General features: G+C 39.6%; 1 protein-coding gene across 1 annotated transcript in view; it reads right to left on the reverse strand.

The window, feature by feature from the left end:
• The window catches only part of CNTNAP4 (contactin associated protein family member 4), a 257652-nt gene that overhangs the window by 197940 nt on the left and 41164 nt on the right, over positions 1-18548 (reverse strand). Inside the window, exon 2 of the mRNA XM_035024744.1 lies at positions 17407-17517. Within this exon, the coding sequence (XP_034880635.1) occupies positions 17407-17517 (111 nt within the window). The remainder of the gene's footprint in view (positions 1-17406; positions 17518-18548) is intronic.

Raw genomic sequence — 18548 nt, forward strand, 5'->3', positions numbered from 1 at the left:
AAATAAATAAATAAATAAATAAATAAATAAATAAATAAATAAATAAAATCTTTAAAAAACTATGAAAGCACATGGAAATAGAAGAATATGAAGTACCACCTTCTTTAAAATCTCTAAATGCCATCCCTCATAACAAAGAATATAGAATTTATCTCCCTAATCACACAGACTGGTTACGGTTTTCAGTACTAGATCACACACAAACTTCTCAGAGAAAGCTATTATAAACAAGGAATTATCAGTATTGCTCTATTCACCACCAATACCCACTATTCGTGAACCAAATGTGATCACTATATCCACTAGTGCATACGTAGTCAAAAGAAATGTCAGGAATGACTGTGGATCACTAGTTATAAATAGAAGTTGCCCATGTGCTTCCCTGTCCTGACTCATTTGATTCTCACAACAAGCCTGTGAGATGGGAAACTACTATTTTTCCTCATTTAGACATGAAGAGACTGAGGCAAAGGGAGGTAGTCCCTTGTAAAAGGTCACAGAGCTAAAATCAGGCAAACCCTGAACACTGTTGACCCCGGAGCCCAGTCTTCGTCACAGATGACATGGCTTCCACCTTCAGGAAGTTTGCTTTTTATGAAACAGGAAGTTGACACATGAGCAGGTGATACATATTACATGCGGAACTGAAACAGGATATACACTACAGAAGTTTAGGATCTGGACAGTGTTGCTGGCTGAGTGATTAGCAAAACAGAAACATTCCATTTACATTCTAGGGTAGGATTCTGAAAGGTCGAAATGAAGGGTTAGAGCCTTCCAAGCAGAGGAATGATACGAGGGCAGACAGATGCAAGGCACATTTTTCAGAATGGCATTAATTGGACTGAAGGGAGAGAGAGGGCATGGAGAGGGCAGTGGTCATTAAGGCAGGAAAAGAAAGTGGATCCAAAATGTAGAAAGTCTTTCATTCAAAGCTAAGAAAACAACTGTCAAACTTTCAGCATCTCAGGACCACTTAGTGTATATTTTATGGTGGGCACACATGTGGATCACCAACTTTAGATAAATTAATATCAAAAAAGACAATCTACAATTTTAAATGTATAGAATAAACAATATTTAGGATCACTAATAATATGCATGCTTATTCACATTGTTCTACAAGAAGATATTATTTGCAATCTTTTACCAGGCTATACCCAGCTTAATGATGGATAGCTTGATCTGTTTGGGCCACTTACATAGCCAGCTACTTTAACTTCTCACTCTTGATAGTTACTCAATAAAATATTTTAACTCCTATTTTTAGGTCACTGAGAAAAACAGAAGATTTTGTGGATCTGCCAGAGATTTCTGGATATTTTGATAAAAGATGGACATTGAATGGTGGGCTGTTCTTCTTTTAGCATAAAATCCAATAGCATCTCAACCAACATGTCCAACCCCCAAAACTGGAAGTTTGAATGTTTCAACTTGGGATATACATTCTTAATATACTTACTTGTATGTGGTTCTAGAAACAAGTTTTTTAAACTATGCTAAAGAACTTACATGTGCAGGGGCACAGTGGGTTAAGCTTCTGACTCTTGGTTTCAGCTCAGATCATGATCTCAGGGTCGTGGGATCAAGCCCCATGTCAGGCTCTGCACTGGGTGTGGAGCCCGCTTAAGATTCTCTCTCTCTCTCCTTCTCCCTCTGCCCCCCCACTCATGCTGTCTCTCTCTAAAATAAATAAATAAATAATTTTTTTAAAAAAAAGAACTCACATGTGTATTGTGAGTATACAAAAAAAACATACTTATAAATATATATATATATATATATATTTTTTTTTTTTAAGCAACAATCAAGGACTGGGGACACATCAAACTCTTGGCTCAGGTCTTTGCATTGCAGTCCAATTTGTAAAAGACATTCTAATATTCTTTCCCAAGATCATTATATTTTGACTCTTAGGAGATAAATTCAGGTAGGCGGTATGCTAGTAAGTGTTTAATATGTTGTTCTCTGGGGAGGGTGCAGGGAGGAGCCCTGCTTTGTAGCACTGGTCAATTCCTGTGGTGTAAGTGCTCCCCCGGTGGCAGATTTCAAGCTCCCAATTTGATAGTGCTGAGTTGGGAAGAGCTGCTGACAGTGGGCTCCCACAAGCCAGCAGGTTATTGACCACAGCTCAGATGAGCTACTTGAGCAATGCAGCTAGAATCATATTGCAGTTACAAATTTCTCACTTACAGCCTCGGGTATGAAAAATGCATTTTTTCCCCTAACTCAATCTAATTTTCTCTCTTGAGTTTCTATTCTGTCTAATGTAGAAAATCAATCTAATCATTTCTGAGGATCTCGGGCCAGTTCATGGATTACTCAGTCGATTCAGGATTTTATTTCTGTCACCTTTGGCTTCCAGATGCTTACTGGGGTCTGTTTCCCTTTGTGCCAGCCCTGGGAGCAGGGGACAGGAAGACACATGCAGTCATACGTCCCTTCTGTTGTCACCTGCTAAGGGTCGGTCAGGACCTGCTTTATCACAGCATTTGGACATTTTTCCTCCCATCCCAGGTGTGACCTTTTGCCCACACCCACCTCTCCACTCCCTACCTCCTACATTCGTTCTTGGCACCCATGGTAGCTCCCGATTCTGCCATCTGGGGCCGCAGTGGGGTCTCTGCCACACTACCACGTCTACACTGCAGCAACAGAGTGATCTGGTGACTTGTCTTGGGTGGGCAGGCTCCCCTCCATCACCCACTCTATTCACAGCCTTCACATGCAGATACCTGAACGTGAATGAAGGGTTCTGTGACATTTCTGACTGTGGACTTAATCTCAGGCAGGACTTCAGGGAAAACGAGTCTTCACACTTGTTTGCTCATGTCCAACCCTCTTCCTACTTTTCCAAACCTTCCTCCTCTCTTCCCCTCAGTGGGATACAGGGCAAAGGAATTCCTTCGGGCTGCTCATTTCTCCTTCAGATCTTTTATATCCTAGACCTCAAAGGTACCCACTTAGCTATGTTCCCAACGTGTGCAGTGACCCCCTTTCCTTAAGCCTTGGATGATATGTGCCTCTCTGAGCTGGGAGAGGAGCTGAAGGACCGGGGGGGGGGGGGTCCTATCCATTTCTGCTCCCCAAATCATCCCCCACACAGAAATATCTCTGAAGGAATTATTATTGCCATTAAAAATGCCTTTATGTCTTCCTTCATTACAGGAATTTATGGGCTCACCTTTCTTAACATTAACCAGTGTGCTTTAATGCAGAAGTTACTGCCCACTTGTTTGCACAGTACAGTGAAAAGAACTCCCTACCCCCCACTTCCCAGTGGCCACAGCTTGGTAAGATTGTAACACTCAGACCTGCTCCTGTCTGCCAACCATCTTCCGTGAATGAAGCCCCTCCTGTCTATCCACTGCCACTCAATCCAGCCCCACTGCCTTCTCCAGTCTGCAACATGGCACACCAGATGACCCCGAACAGGAGCAAAAACTGTTTTCTCCCATAGTATGGGTCACCAAGGCGAACCAGACTGAAGGACTGATGAGTGAAAGCAGGATTAAAACTTAGAAATCAAAGTAGTTCTTACATGGAAGAAAGCAGGAGTCGGCTAGCATTTTCTCAGAATAGTTACTCTTCCACATTTAGAGCCACTAAAAAAAATACAGGTTTTGACAGTGTCTTTTGATAGAGGAATTCTGCAAACAGCTTATTCTACTTTGCTCCCCATCATATCAATAATGAGATGGTTTTTTGGTTTTTTGTTTTGTTTTGTTTTGGTTCTTTTGCTATAAGGAGTGCAACTTGGATGCATATGTAGTTCTGTTTTTTCCATTACAGAAAAAATTCATAACATTCAGATTAGAAACACTAGTTTATTTCCTTGTTATAATGTGTAACTCTCTGTTGATATTCTCTAGTTGAGACATTATTCTCATTTCTTTTGGCTCCTTGAGCATACTTAAGAGAGCTGATTTAAAGTCTTTGTCTACTAGATCCAGTATCTCTGCTTTTCTATCCAGTGCTTTCCTTATTTAGATGCTTGTATGAAATCACCACATTCCAATATTCACTTATCCCAGCTTATGTGTTTTATTCTTTGTACTAAAATCATGGTCGTTCCTTATGTTTATGAAATTGTTCAAATTTCTATTTCTTACTTTATTCCATTTATACTTTTATGCATCAATGAGCTCTTTATGTGTTTGTGCTAATCATAGAATTAATACCATGTAGTATTTATTAGGTTTATTTAGATTAAATAATTAGATTTGTAGAACAAATACAAGCAAGAACACACAAATTAAGCAAAGATGGGTTAGTTAAGGGAAACTATACTCTGTTAGTAAATGGTAGACAATTCATAGATTATCTTACTATTTAACCTGAAAAAAGTTTGAATATTTTTTTCTTCTTTCCTTAAAACTACCAAATTATCTGCTCAACCACTGCAGAGTATTAGCTGGACTTTAGAAAGCACATTCAGAAACATCCATATGTGCAATGAAGGTGGGGTTGAAAACTTTAAACAGGGAAAAACAAGGTCACAACTGCACTTGAACATTTATTTTTATTGAGGAAAGCCTCAAAATTGCATGAGCAGTTATGGGTCTATTAAAATAACCTTGGTTAGAAATCCAAAAACTGCACAAGGGTAGTAGCAATGGAAACTAAAAAAAAAAAAAAAAAAAAGAATAGAATAGACAGATTGCAAACCATGCATCCACAAACAGAACTTATTATCTTCAGGAGGAGGAATCAGGGGAGAAATAAAAGGTGATTCTAAGAATGTTAAGCCATGGTGATTAAGATAACCACCAGGAACCAGAAAAGAAAAATAATTACAAGCAGAGCTGGTTTGGAGGTGATATATTTAACTTAAGATATGTTGAGCTTTTCTGAAAAGACAAGACATCTCGTAGGCAGCTGGAAAATTCCAGCAGGCAGTTGAAAATACAAGAAAGGAGATTGTTGGACATGTTTCTCCTCCAGCACAAATGTGGGAATTGTCTGCACAGGCCTCCTCCTGAGGCCCTGACAGTGGACCAGCTTGTTCTAGGAGGGCATGCACAATGCCAAGGTCAAGGAAGAAGCTTTGGAAAAACCCACATAAACATTCTCATTTTGGCACAGAGTCTCTGATCCTGTTTTTCATTTTTATACGGTCAGATATTTTTATATAGTCTATTAAATCAGTTATATTTTATATGGCCAATTATATAGTCCATCTTACATGTGTCCCTTTTATTTTCTATTGTTAATATTCATTACATGTCAACTTTTTTTAAAAAGGTAAAAAAGATAAGAGAAAACATAACAATCCTCAAACCACTTAAAGAGGATTTGGGGCTAGCTTTCTACTTAAATTATTAGACCTTTAAGGACCTGACAATTCCCACTGAAGGAGAAAATCTTTGATATAAAGTCCTATTTGAGAAGAAACAGAGAAAGCCTTACAAAATCATGTCATTTTTCCAGATCTTTTCTCATGGAATTACATCTGCAGGGCAGTCTTCAAAGGGGTTACATTTAAAAATCAAATGAGATAATTTATAGGAACAGGTTTTAAATTACAGATCATTAGACAGACGATGATAATGATAGACAGACACAGAATATATGAAGTGATGTCAGCAACATGGCAGAACAGGAAGTCTCCTGCTCATATGCCCCCAGAGCAACAATAATTTGGCAGCCCTCCATGGACAAAAGTGCCTTCATGGGAGCCCTGGGACCCAGCCACAGGCCAGGAGCAATTCTGCCCTCCCAGGGTCCCACCGGGAGACACACCCGACTGCACCCGTGGAGGCAGGCCCTCCAATTTCCACTGGGAAGAAGATCCTGAAACAGCTCTGTAACTGGGCTCTGGCCCCTCCCAGCTGCTCCTGGAGCAGTTCTGCCAATGTGGAGACTGGGCCAGCCCCTCACTGCCAGATCAGGAAGCAGTCCTGCCGGTCCTCCAGGAGCCTGCCCCCAGAGGTCGCCCTCAAACCTCAGTCTGACTGTGGATCTTGAAGAGGTCCTGTCAGCTGCAGTCCGGAAGCAGTCCTGCCCACTCAGGCACATGGAGGGAGACACACCCACTCACGCCTCCAGACGTAGGCTTGCCTACTTTGATCCTAGTAGACCCCGAAGTGGCCCCATGATTTGGCTCCAGCCCCTCTTAGCCACAGTCCTTGAGTAGTCCTGCCCACCCAGAAGTCGGGCAGGAGACATGTTCTTCCATGCCCTTGAAAGCTGGCCTGCAGACCTTGGTCCAAGCTGTGGACCATTTGAATCAGTTCCAGGCCCTCTCAGACACAGTCTGGGACCAATCCTGCCTGCCCAGGGACCTGTCCTGTGATGCTCCTTCAAATGCAAACTACAAGGCAAGGTTATACAGATCACAAAAAATCAGATAGACATGATACCACCAAAGGACACTAATAAACTTCCAGCAACTGACCCCAAAGAAATGAAGATCTACAAACTGCCTAACAAAGAATTCAAAATAATCATCAGAAAGAAGCTCAATGAGATACAAGACAACACAGACAATGAAACAAAATCAGAAAAACAGTGTATGAATAAAATGAGAAGTTTAACACTTCTGAGCAGCCTTATTGAGATGGATCTCAGAACTTTCCACCCTGAGGACATTTTATCCATCCCTTTTTTGTCCGCTATTGCTCAAGATTAGCCTCACAGGCAGGTACTACTCCCCATACTCCACTATCAGAATTATAATACCCCATGGATTCTCTGGGAGCATCAAGGTTGCCATGGGCAGGAAGTTTCAGGTAAGTGGTACAATCCCAAAGGAGGCCCTTTTACACCTGTTGGAAGCTGGACTCACTCCTTACCTCACTGGCTGGAGAAAAAGGTGTGGCTGAGAGGATCTAAGTGTCACCCAAGACGTGTCCAACAGATTACGGCACATTTTTAATGACCATAGTCTCTAATAAGAATGGATACAATCAAGATAAAAAGCTTTTGCACAGCAAAAGAAACAGTCAACAAAACCAAAAGGTAACCGACAGAATGGGAGAAGATATTTGCAAATGGCATATCAGATAAAGGGCTAGTATCCAAAATCTATAAAGAACTTAGCAAACTCAACACACAAAGAACCAATGATCCAATCAAGAAATGGGCAGAAGACATGAACAGACATTTTTCCAAAGAAGACATCCAAATGGCCAACAGACACCTGAAAAAGTGCTCAACATCTCTCGGCATCAGGGAAATCCAAATCAAAACCTCAATGAGATACCACCTCACACCAGTCAGAATGCCTAAAACTAACAAGTCAGGAAATGACAGATGTTGGCGGGGATGCGGAGAAAGGGGAACCCTCCTACACTGCTGGTGGGAATGCAAGCTGGTTCAGCCACTGTGGAAAACAGTATGGAGGTTCTTCAAAAAGTTGAAAATAGAGCTACCCTATGACCCAGCAATTGCACTACTGGGTATTTACCCCAAAGATACAAATGTAGGGATCCGAAGGGGTATGTGCACCCGATGTTTATAGCAACAATGTCCACAATAGCCAAACTGTGGAAAGAGCCAAGATGTCCATCGACAGATGAATGGATAAAGAAGATGTGGTATATATATACAATGGGATATTATGCAGCCATCAAGAGGAATGAAATCTTGCCATTTGCAACGACGTGGATAGAACTGGAGGGTGTTATGCTGAGCGAAATAAGTCAATCAGAGGAAGACATGTATCATATGACCTCAATGATATGAGGAATTCTTAATCTCAGGAAACAAACTGAGGGTTGCTGGAGTGGTGGGGGGTGGGAGGGATGGGGTGGCTGGGTGATAGACATTGGGGAGGGTATGTGCTATGGTGAGCGCTGTGAAGTGTGCAAGACTGTTGAATCATAGATCTGTACCTCTGAAACAAAAAATACATTATATGTTAAAAAATTAAAAAAAAGAAGAAGAAGAAGATAGCAGGAGGGGAAGAATGAAGGGGCGGAAATCAGAGAGGGAGACAAACCATGAGAGACTATGGACTCTGAGAAACAAACTGAGGGTTCTAGAGGGGAGGGGGGTGGGTAGATAGGTTAGCCTGGTGATGGGTATTAAAGAGGGCACGTTCTGCATGGAGCACTGGGTGTTATATGCAAACAATGAATCATGGAACACTACATCAAAAACAATGATGTAATGTATGGTGATTAACATAACATAATAAAAAATTTTTTTTTAAAAAGTGGATACAAAAAAAAAAAAAAAGATGGTTTTCTACTGCTGGCTATCCTCACACTTCTGTGCAATCCCCTCCTGGGGAAGATGCTTGGGATTCTTATGTACTGTATCAGAACAGAAGGCTCCAGGCCCCTGCTTTCACTGTTTCTTTGGTGATGCAACCCACCCGGCTTGCAGAGTACATGTGCCTTCCAGCCAAGAGCGTGCATTCTCATTCTGAGGCTCAGTCCCAGTCCCTCCACACATATATGCTAACATTTTGTTTGGAGTATTTTGCATTTATATTCATGAGAGAGAGTGGCTTTTAATTTTCCTTTCTTATTTGTCCTTGACAGGGTTTGGCATCAAGGTTATGCTGGCCTCACAGAATGAGTTGGGAAGTATTTTGACTTTTTTTCTGTCCTCTGGAAGAGAATGTACAAGATTAGAGTTTTATCTTCCTTAAAAGTATCTGGGAGAATTCACATATGAAGGCATTTTCACCTGGAGTTTTCTCCGTTGGAGCATGTGAATTATGGATTCACTATCTTTAACAGACAGAGAGATATTTAAATTGTCCATTTTATTTCTTGGGCACAAGTTTTTAGGTTGTGTTTTTCGAATAATTTTTTTCAATTCATTTAAATTTTCACCATGATTAGCAGAAAGTTTGTTGAAATATCCTCTTGTTATATTTTTGTCTTATTGATTGTATTGCATGTTTTCTATTTCATTAATTAATGCACTTTTCTTTTTTCCTTTCCCTTTTCCTTACTTTGGTTTTATCTGTCATTTTTTAAGAATTTCCTTGGGAAATTGAAGAAGTAGGCAATGGATGGATCATTAATATTTAGCCTGCCTTCTTTTGTAATATGTGCAAGTAAGGCTATCAGTTTGGACTAAGCTGCATCTCAATTTTGACCTACAGTATTTGGTTATCACTGAATTAAAATGTGGCCTAATCTCCACTGAGATTTCTTTTTAGAAGGTACATTAATTAAATTCCACACCTTTCTAGGTTTTTACCTTTTTCTTAATTATTGATTTCTAGCTTAATTCAACTACACCCAAGGGACTTATTCTGTAGGATTTAAATCCTTTGAGATTTGTTCAAACAATTTTTATGGCCCAGAATAAGTTTAAGTAAATATTTAAAGGTACATTGGATAAGAATGTGTATTCTGCAGTTGTTGGGGGCAGCGTTTTATACAACCTACCCATTATATAAATATAAACTACACATTTACATATTTTGTCAAATTTGTTAACTTTGCTGTTAAAATCTTCTGTACTTTCATTGTTTTTTGCCTACTTCTTTAATAAGATACAGAGAAGCAGTTAAAACCCACTCACTCTGGTTGTGTTTCAATTTGTATTGTCTGTTTCTCCTATTGTTTCTGTCCATTCTTCTTTATATATTTGGAATCTCTGTAATTTGGTGCAGAAAATGTCAGGCTCACTATACACTATTTCCTTTTTCTCCAGGATCTTTGCCCCTTGAAGGCCTGGCTATCTTGGGTTTTTATCAGATATCTTCAAGCAGTTAACACTTTCTGGTTGGTTTATTAGTTTATAGAAATGCAGCAGTTACAGACTGAATGTGTCTCCCCAAAATTCATAGCTGAAGTCCTAATCCCCAATATGATGGTATTTGGTGCCTTTTAGAAGTATTTAGGTTTGGATTAGTGGGCCCCTCATGATGGGATTAGTGCCCTTTTAAGAAGAAGAAGACAGAGAGATGTGCTCTCCACACAAACACATCAAGGAAAGGCTGCATGAGCACACAGCAAGAAGGTGGCTGTCTGCTAGCCAAAGCAGGCTCTCACCAGGAACTGAATCTGCCACCATCTTGATCTCAGACTTCCCAGCCGCCAGAACTGCAAGAAATAAATGTCTATCATTTAAGACCTCTATGGTATTTTGTTACTGCAGCCCAAGTTGCCTAAGACATTAACTTTCCCAACTGATCATACATCGAGCCACCCTGCTAGACTCAGTTCCTTTACCATGAGGTAGGACAACATCTTAGGTACAATTTGATCATCTAGAATTTCCTGGGGGTCAGGCTGTGTGTGGGACTTGACTTGTAATTGTTGGTTTCTTTGCCTTCCTCACTCTGCTTTCTCCCTCACCTCCCTCACTGTTTTCTCCTGGTAGGTATCCCCTAATAAACCACTGGCACCTTATCATTGCCCAGGGCGTGCTTCTGGGAGAATCCACCTAACACAAAACGTGATTACTTAACTTATGGTTTTCTCTGACCCCAAAGAAATGAAGATCTGCAAACTGCCTAAGGTTCATGTGAAATTTTCCTACCCGGCACTCTGAAAAGTATTAGATATACACAAAGAAAGGTATGTTATGTATTAATGATAGTTTTAAATTTTATGAATGTATTTTAATTGACCAAATTTGAGCCACTGTATCAATTTCAGTAGGGATCATATCTGTAACTTGAATTCCTAGATTTTATGGCAGTTTAAGACATTTCCTAAGCCAGGAGCATGTTGCGTCTTCTCATTCAAGGGGACAGAGAAGAACAATCTGCCTTGACGTACCCTTATTGAAGGGCCTTCAATTTTACTCACTCACATGCTTTGAAAAAATCTCCATTATTAGAGTAAGTTGGAAAGAAAAGATATCACCTATAGAGTAACTGTACAAATAAAAAGAGCATATTGTCATAGAGTTTAGAGATCCTGGAATTCAACCCCATTTCATTTCCCTAAGGCGACTCACAGTTTAGTATTATGATCTAGTTTTTGTGTTGCCAAAACCAGATTTTTTATCACGATAGATTGCTTAGGATTGGCTACTTGGCACATTCACTCAGATTACATTATCAGATTGATTTAGAGCTGCAGGAAGTGTGCTACAGGGAAGACAAAGACGATAAAGAGAAGACAGAGGGAAGAACAGGACTCTGGCAGGAGAAATGAGAAGATAATGGAACATACCCTTAAGGAAGGAGCCCAGAAGGGAGGGCAACACCCGAAGTAAAGAGAGAGCCGAACAGCCAGGTGGACAATCACCTCTAGTGTTAAGTCAAGTGAATCAAAGAAGAGTGGAAGTGATTCCATATTAAGCACAGAAATGGCAGCAAACTCTCCTCTGCTTTAATGAACACAGGATATAGGTATATGGAGAAATAAGATGTAAATCTTCACTCATTTTTATTCCACCTTCTCAAGGCCAGCATACAAAATATAATCTATAAACACAGGTGACACACCACGTACCATAAACTTGATGTAGAACTTCATTTTCCAAACCTTTATCAAAATGTTAGTCTCTTTGGAAGTTCTTTTTTAACTTCATAAACCAATTTCCAATTGTTAAAAAAGTAAAATATTTTAAGTAAAATCATCAGATCACCCTAGTTCACAGGCTTTGACTAAGGATATAGAAGAATGTTTTATCCTTACTTCAAGCTAATAATGAACATATAAGATATAACTATAATTCCTGTTTCACTTTAAAGTTAATCAGGAAGAAATCAACTCTTCTACCAGAGTTATATGGAAGCCCAAATTTCCCTTTGTAATGTATGCATTTGGTCCTATGAGGTTTGCTAAACTGCAGTTAATGAGCAGGACACACATTGAAACTGTTTAACATTCTCTTGGGACTGTGCTTTTCTTGTGGTCACCAGAGCCAAGATCATTATCAATAAAGCCAATACCATTTCAGCATCATCCCTATTCTTCCAATAGAAAATAAGGAAATTAAAGGGGTGTCTGGGTGGCGCAGTTGGTTAAGCATCCGACTTCTGATTTCAGCTCAGGTTGTGATCTCAGGGTCGTGGGATGGAGCCCCGCTTGGAATCCTCTTCAGGCTCTGCCCTCAGCCCCAAGTCTGCTTAGGATGCTCTCACCCTCTCCCACTGCCCCTTTCCCCTGCACAAGCATGCACATGCTTTCTCAAATAAGTAAATAAATCTTAAAATAAAAAGGAAAGAAAATTAGGAAATTAGTGCACAGTGGTTACATTTTTTTCCCATCCTTGAATGAGTAAGAGGTAACAGTGATTTAAACCCAAGAATGGTGAATTGGTCTCACATATGTCTAACACTGAAGTGTCTGCTTTTCACCTACAATTTTATGATCCACTGGAGAGAGAGAGTATGACCGTAGGTTAGCTAAGGTTCAAGTGTGTTAGAGAAGCTTGTGTTCTGTGACTACAGGGGTAACTCTCAGGGATCTGACTATTCAGGGATTTAGTTGGGTTTAAATGCTCTCATCTCACTGTTAAGAACTGTATATCTCCTAATCCCGGAGATAAGTTAGGGCAGGAGACAGAAGAATCAGGCAGAGCTGCAGGCACAGCCCGAATCAACATGGAGGTGTATGCCCCTTGCAATTTTGATAATTATTCAGGTGCCAAGGGCTTACTCAGGCACATCAGATTCTGGGTATAATGGGGAATCAGGTGCTATAGAAGCAAATAAACTGCTGGCATCTTTTGTTCTCTAACATGTACAAGAAAAGGCCATCCCTAACGCACCCAATCCGTGTTCTTCTCAGTCAGGAAGGTTGCCCACCCCATCTCTGGTCCTGGGGACATCTCAGGCACACTCCTGACCCACACCAACCGACGGTGCCAACGAGGCTCCCCTTTCCTTAGGCTTGAGTTTTTCCAGTGCTGTGCAAAATTCATCTCTTACTCTTTTCCTCATAAAGTATTGGTTATTAAGTGCATTAATGTTATCATTTTTTAAGTGTGATAATTATAAAAGATTTTATGCAATATGTTTAACCGCAAGAAACATTCACCTCATCTGTCCTCTTCAGCACTGACATGCATCATGCATACCTTGGGGATTTAGCTTTTGGGTTTTAATTTAGGCATAATAGTTGTATGTGAACAAGTACAATGATTTAGGGCAGTAAAAATCACCAAATAACTCTGTATAGAATATCATAATTATTCTCATTAGAAGTACATCCGAAAATGGGAGTTCTCTGTCAATTAACCAAATATGCTAATTTTTCTACAGACAGATGCTTGACAAATTCTATAGGCATGGGGAAAACATTGCTCCGCAAGCATTTAGAGTAGAAGGGTTTAGCTGCAGTTAAAAAAACTGACAGCAGGAAAATAAGAGACAAACATTCAACTTTCTAGCAAAATAGGATATATTTTGATCTTACAGAATAGATGAGAGAAAACTTGCAGTATTTTTCAGTTATGGAAGCAATCTGCCATATAAATAAACACATGTACATATATATGTTTGCACTCATACATATAAGTATTTTATTTTTGCAGTGCATAATAACTTTATTTACTGCTTTATTATTTTACATGTACACACAAGTATATCAGTTTGCAATAAACCATTTCCTAGGTTTCCCGAGTACATGAAAATAAAAACTGTCATTTGGACTACACTGCAGCATAAAGAACAGTTCTACTTATGTGGCTTCCTTATATTCTATCCTAAGAACACACTTGGACTATCAAATGGTGCACTAGAGCCTGTTTGAACTTGACATTGACAACAGTAACATTAGTTGCCCATTATAATTCAAACTACACGGAAACTGCAACAATATGGTATTACATAAGAGCAGAGAGAGGCTGAATTCCATTACCTAGCCAGTATTAGCAGTGATGGGTTTTTGTCTGTGTTGTTTACCGTTACATCTGGATTACACTTCTCTGAGCTATGAAATCTTTCAGGTTCAAATTGAGAGGCATCTTCCCCGTACAAACAAGTATGGAAAAGAAGTCATTTACTCGACGGCACTTGTACGAGCTTCCCAGGGCTGCTATCACTGAATATCACTAACTGGGCAGCTTAAAACAACAGAACTTATTCTCTCACAGTTCTGGAGGCTGGAAGTCCAAAATCATGGTGTCGGCAGGTCCATGCTCCTCCCTCTGGAGCTTTAGAGAAGACTCCTTCCCTGCCTCCTCCTAGCCTCTGGCAGTTGATAGCAATACAAACATTTCTTGGTTTGTAGCCATAGCGTTCCAATTTCTGCTTCCATTTCTACATCTTCCATTTCCACATGGCCTTCTTCTCTTGGTTTCTTCTGTCTCTGTGTGTCTCCAAATCTCATTCTCTTTAGAAGGCCTGATGTGAAGTTCACCGGCCCTAGGCCAGTATGACCTAATCCCATGTGACCTTAACTTGATCATACTGCAGAGACCATATGTCCAAATACAGCCACATTCATAGGTATTAGGGCAAGAACTTGAATACATCCTTTTGGGGGACACACACAACTCAACCCACAATAGCACTCCAGTGGTAAAATTAAATTAATATACCTTCAAAAAATGTTCATTTTTCTTCCTCCCTCCTGGTAGACTCATTACGTTCAATAGTATCTTTTCCTGGTCTCCTTCTCCCACCACGGGAATAACGGGGCCTCCTTATTTTTACAGTTAACCATGGCATTTACCTCACAGATGGAGAACAGCAGCTGGATGAGCTTGATTCTTTGTTTCCTGTTTGTCTGTTCTTTGGATCTAAGTTTTCTAGATTCCACAGGGAAGAGGTCACTCTATCTGTGTTTCTGGGATGCTTTGACCTTTATTTGTTGATTTGGTTTATTTATACATGACCTCCTGACTTAACTAAACACTCTTCCATAGCCTGATTTAAATATACGACAAGGAGGGGAACCTGGGTGGCTCAGTCAGTTAAGCAACTGCCTTTGGCTCGGGTCATGATCACAGGGTCCTGGGATCGAGTCCCGCATCAGGCTCCCTGATGAGCAGGGAGCCCGCTTGAGCAGGAAGCCCGCTTCTCTCTCTCCCTGTCTCCCATTCATGCTCTCTCTAGCTCTCTCTCTCTCAAATAAATAAAACCTTTAAAAATAAATAAACTACAAGAAATGTTGATAGTAGAAATAATATATAGCCTTTAATAAATCACTCAAAATCTGACATTCCTTTGTAAACACTTGATGTAATTAAGAGGAAAGAAAAAAGAAAAACTAAATAAAAAAGAAAAAATGTAATCAAGTAGGTTGACAACCAACAAAAGATAATTAAAATGATCCTGTTTTGTTTCTCCGTTTCATTAACATGCAAATGAGATTCATGAAGTTTGATATTGTGGTTCACCAAGAGCCATAGAAACGAATTAAGAATGAAAATGAGTCTCACTGATGGAGACTTCTGATGAGTCTCTAAATGAATGTAAAATATGATTCAATCCAATTAATAAGATATATATTTTGTGTGATTTATTGCATCTTAACAAATGAAATGAATAGTTGAATTAAATTTTGTATCCTTCCATGGGCCAAATCTTAGGAAAGCTCTTACTACTCAAATAGAGCCGTGGTATATGTAAAACCCTGCCCTACTTTGAAAAGGAATGTAGTAAGATGGAGACCTCACTGTAAGATCAGTGTTGTGATGTCAGCATTCCTGCTGGGAGAACCATGCGGGCAAGAGCTGGACTGGTCTCCAGAGGGGTTAGGAGAGCTCACTTGCCTATGGTCAATCAAGAATTCAGAACTGCAAATAGGGAGAGAGAGTCCAGTGTGACCATTAACCCTCACTACAAGGCAAATAAAAGTCAGACAAGCTGTGTCTACACAAATGCATTCAAGGCTCCTCCAATTCCCTATTTGATACAAGGATCTCCGTGCTTGCTCCCCTGATGCCTTCACACCCACAAACACACATAAGTGATTGTCTCAAATAAGAGGAGCTATCATTTTAAAATAAACTTAAATTTTAAGTTATGCTAAAGTGTTAGATATTTATCATGTGTACCAGATGGCAAAATACAGACAGACACACACATGTATGATCTATTTGTTACGTCCAATGTTCATCGTGCTCAGGCATTACAACAGTACCGAGGATAACATCAAGGAGAAAAATGAAAAGAAGTGGCTGACATATGGCATGCGAGAAGGGGATAACAAATGAGCAAATCACGGTTTCAATAATATATCATGTCGGTGTCTATTTTTTCATGGTTGCTAAAAATGTTTTCTGTGTTAGGATTGCCAAGCCTCTTTCCATAGAATGTAAGTGCAGATGGCTTTTGCCTTAGCGTATTATGGAAAGGGGCCACGATGATGCTGTCTGTAAGTGCACAGAGTTTTGAAATTCTCTCTTACTTCAATAGCAAGTTGCCTTTTAATTATCTGCACTTTCCTTTAAACATATTCAAGCAATCAAATACAACCTACCTAAGAGATTGTCAACAATACGAACTGAGTATTCCTAAAGGAGCATGAAACTTATTAAGTTCCCTTTCCTCCACAGGAGAGAAAATCATGTCACCTACATTGAGAATTAAACAAACTGAGGGATTCTTATTTTTAAATAACTAGCATCTTGAGTGAAATAAGTCAAACAGAGAAAGACATGTATCATATGACCTCACTGATATGAGGAATTCTTAATCTCAGGAAACAAACTGAGGGTTTCTGGAGTGGGGGGTGGGGTGGGAGGGATAGGCTGACTGGGTGATAGACACTGGGGAGGGTATGTGCTCTGGTAAGCGCTGTGAATTGTGCAAGACTGTTGAATCTCAGATCTGTACCTCTAAAACAAATAATGCAATATATGTTAAGGAAAAAAAAAAAGAAGAAGAAGATAGCAGGAGGGGAAGAATGAAGGGGGGGAATCGGAGGGGTGGACGAACCATGAGAGACGATGGACTCTGAAAAACAAACTGAGGATTCTAGAGGGGAGGGGGGTGGGAGGATGGGTTAGCCTGGTGATGGGTATTGAGGAGGGCACGTTCTGCATGGAGCACTGGGTGTTATGCACAAACAATGAATCATGGAACACTACATCAAAAACTAATGATGTAACGTATGGGGATTAACATAACAATAAAAAAATTAAGAAAAAACAAAAACAAAGAAAAATGTCATTAAATAAATAAATAAATAAATAAATAAATAGCATCTTTGAAAATTACTTCTTCTTGCAAGCTTCCTATTTAACTTGAAATAGAGAGTCAATTAAATTTTCATGGCTACTGTATACATCATGATTGTACATTGTTGTAGAAAGGTTTATTTTATAAGAGATATATAAAGCTCACCATACTGAAGGAATTCAGTTCCTTGGGTGCTGAAATGATGATACAGGATTTTAAAATAGGATGTGACCCTTTGCCATTCCAGAACCAGGCCTACAGGTCTTATACTTCCCATGAGTTCCAGCCATTTGCTGATTGAGACATGTACTTCCTTTCACAATATATCACTTATAATGATTTTATTACAAGAGAATGGAAAATTAATGAGATTCATCATGAGCCAATCAGAAGGAAAAAAGCAGACTTACCATCTCTTCGATTTAGCCTTGCAAATCCGGCACCATGACTGCTAGAAAGTTCAGATGAACTGCTGAATGATGCCTGAGACAAGGAAGACACCAGAGGCTCATCACAATCATCTGCCGAAAGGGAAAATCCACATTCAGGTTAGTACAGTGCTGACAGCTTTCTTGGAACAAACAGGTCAAATAAACAAACAAAACAAAAAATACCAGGATCTCTAACAATATGCCCACTGCTTATATGTGATTTTCTATTAGAGGTCTAATAAGTTCAGTAAGAAAAGGAAAAGAATTTAAAGACAAGAGAATATGAAAATAGGGAAGAAAATTTTCACAGAAATTATAAAATAATATAATATCTTGAGGTAGAAAAAAGGTTTCCCTAAGCAAGAAACAAAAATATGTAATCAGTATACTGAATTTATAAATAAATGTATATAAAGAAGGGTTTATAAATTAAACTATATTAAAATTAAGAAATTATGCTTCCCAAAAGACACGTAAAGAGAAACATCACCTGTGGAAAGTATGTGCAAAACAGCATATGATTAGTATTCCAAATTAAGGAAACTAAAATAAAATAAAGAAAAACAGGGGTGCCTGGGTGGCTCAGTTGGTTGAGCGTCCAAGTCTTGGTTTCAGCTCAGGTCATGATCTCATGGGTCGTGAGATCAAGCCCAGGGTCAGGCTCCACACTCAGGGGGGACTATGCTTGAAGATTCTTTCCCTCTGCCCCACCCCCAACTCACACGCACTCACTTTCTCCTCTAAAATAAATAAATCTTTTTTTAAAAATAAACGAAAATAAAAACTACCTTTATTTTTTTTTAAGATTTTTTATTTATTTTTTGACAGAGAGAGACACAGCGAGAGAGGGAACACAAGCAGGGGGAGTGGGAGAGGGAGAAGCAGGCTTCCCACTGAGCAGGGAGCCCGATGCAGGGCTTCATTCCAGGACCCTCGGATCATGACCTGAGCCGAAGGCAGACACTTAATGACTGAGCTATCCAGGTGCCCCTAAAGACTACCTTTAAATCAGTTAGAAAACACACTTGGAAAAATAGCATAAGGGAGGACCAGAGAGCTCACAGAACAGAACCTATACAAACTGATGCTCTAACTCATCAGTAAAAAGAAGTGTAAATCAA

The sequence above is a fragment of the Mirounga leonina genome, unplaced genomic scaffold (genome assembly GCF_011800145.1).
Source record: "Mirounga leonina isolate KUSES-001 unplaced genomic scaffold, KU_Mleo_1.0 Mir_180, whole genome shotgun sequence".
Taxonomy (NCBI): domain Eukaryota; kingdom Metazoa; phylum Chordata; class Mammalia; order Carnivora; family Phocidae; genus Mirounga; species Mirounga leonina.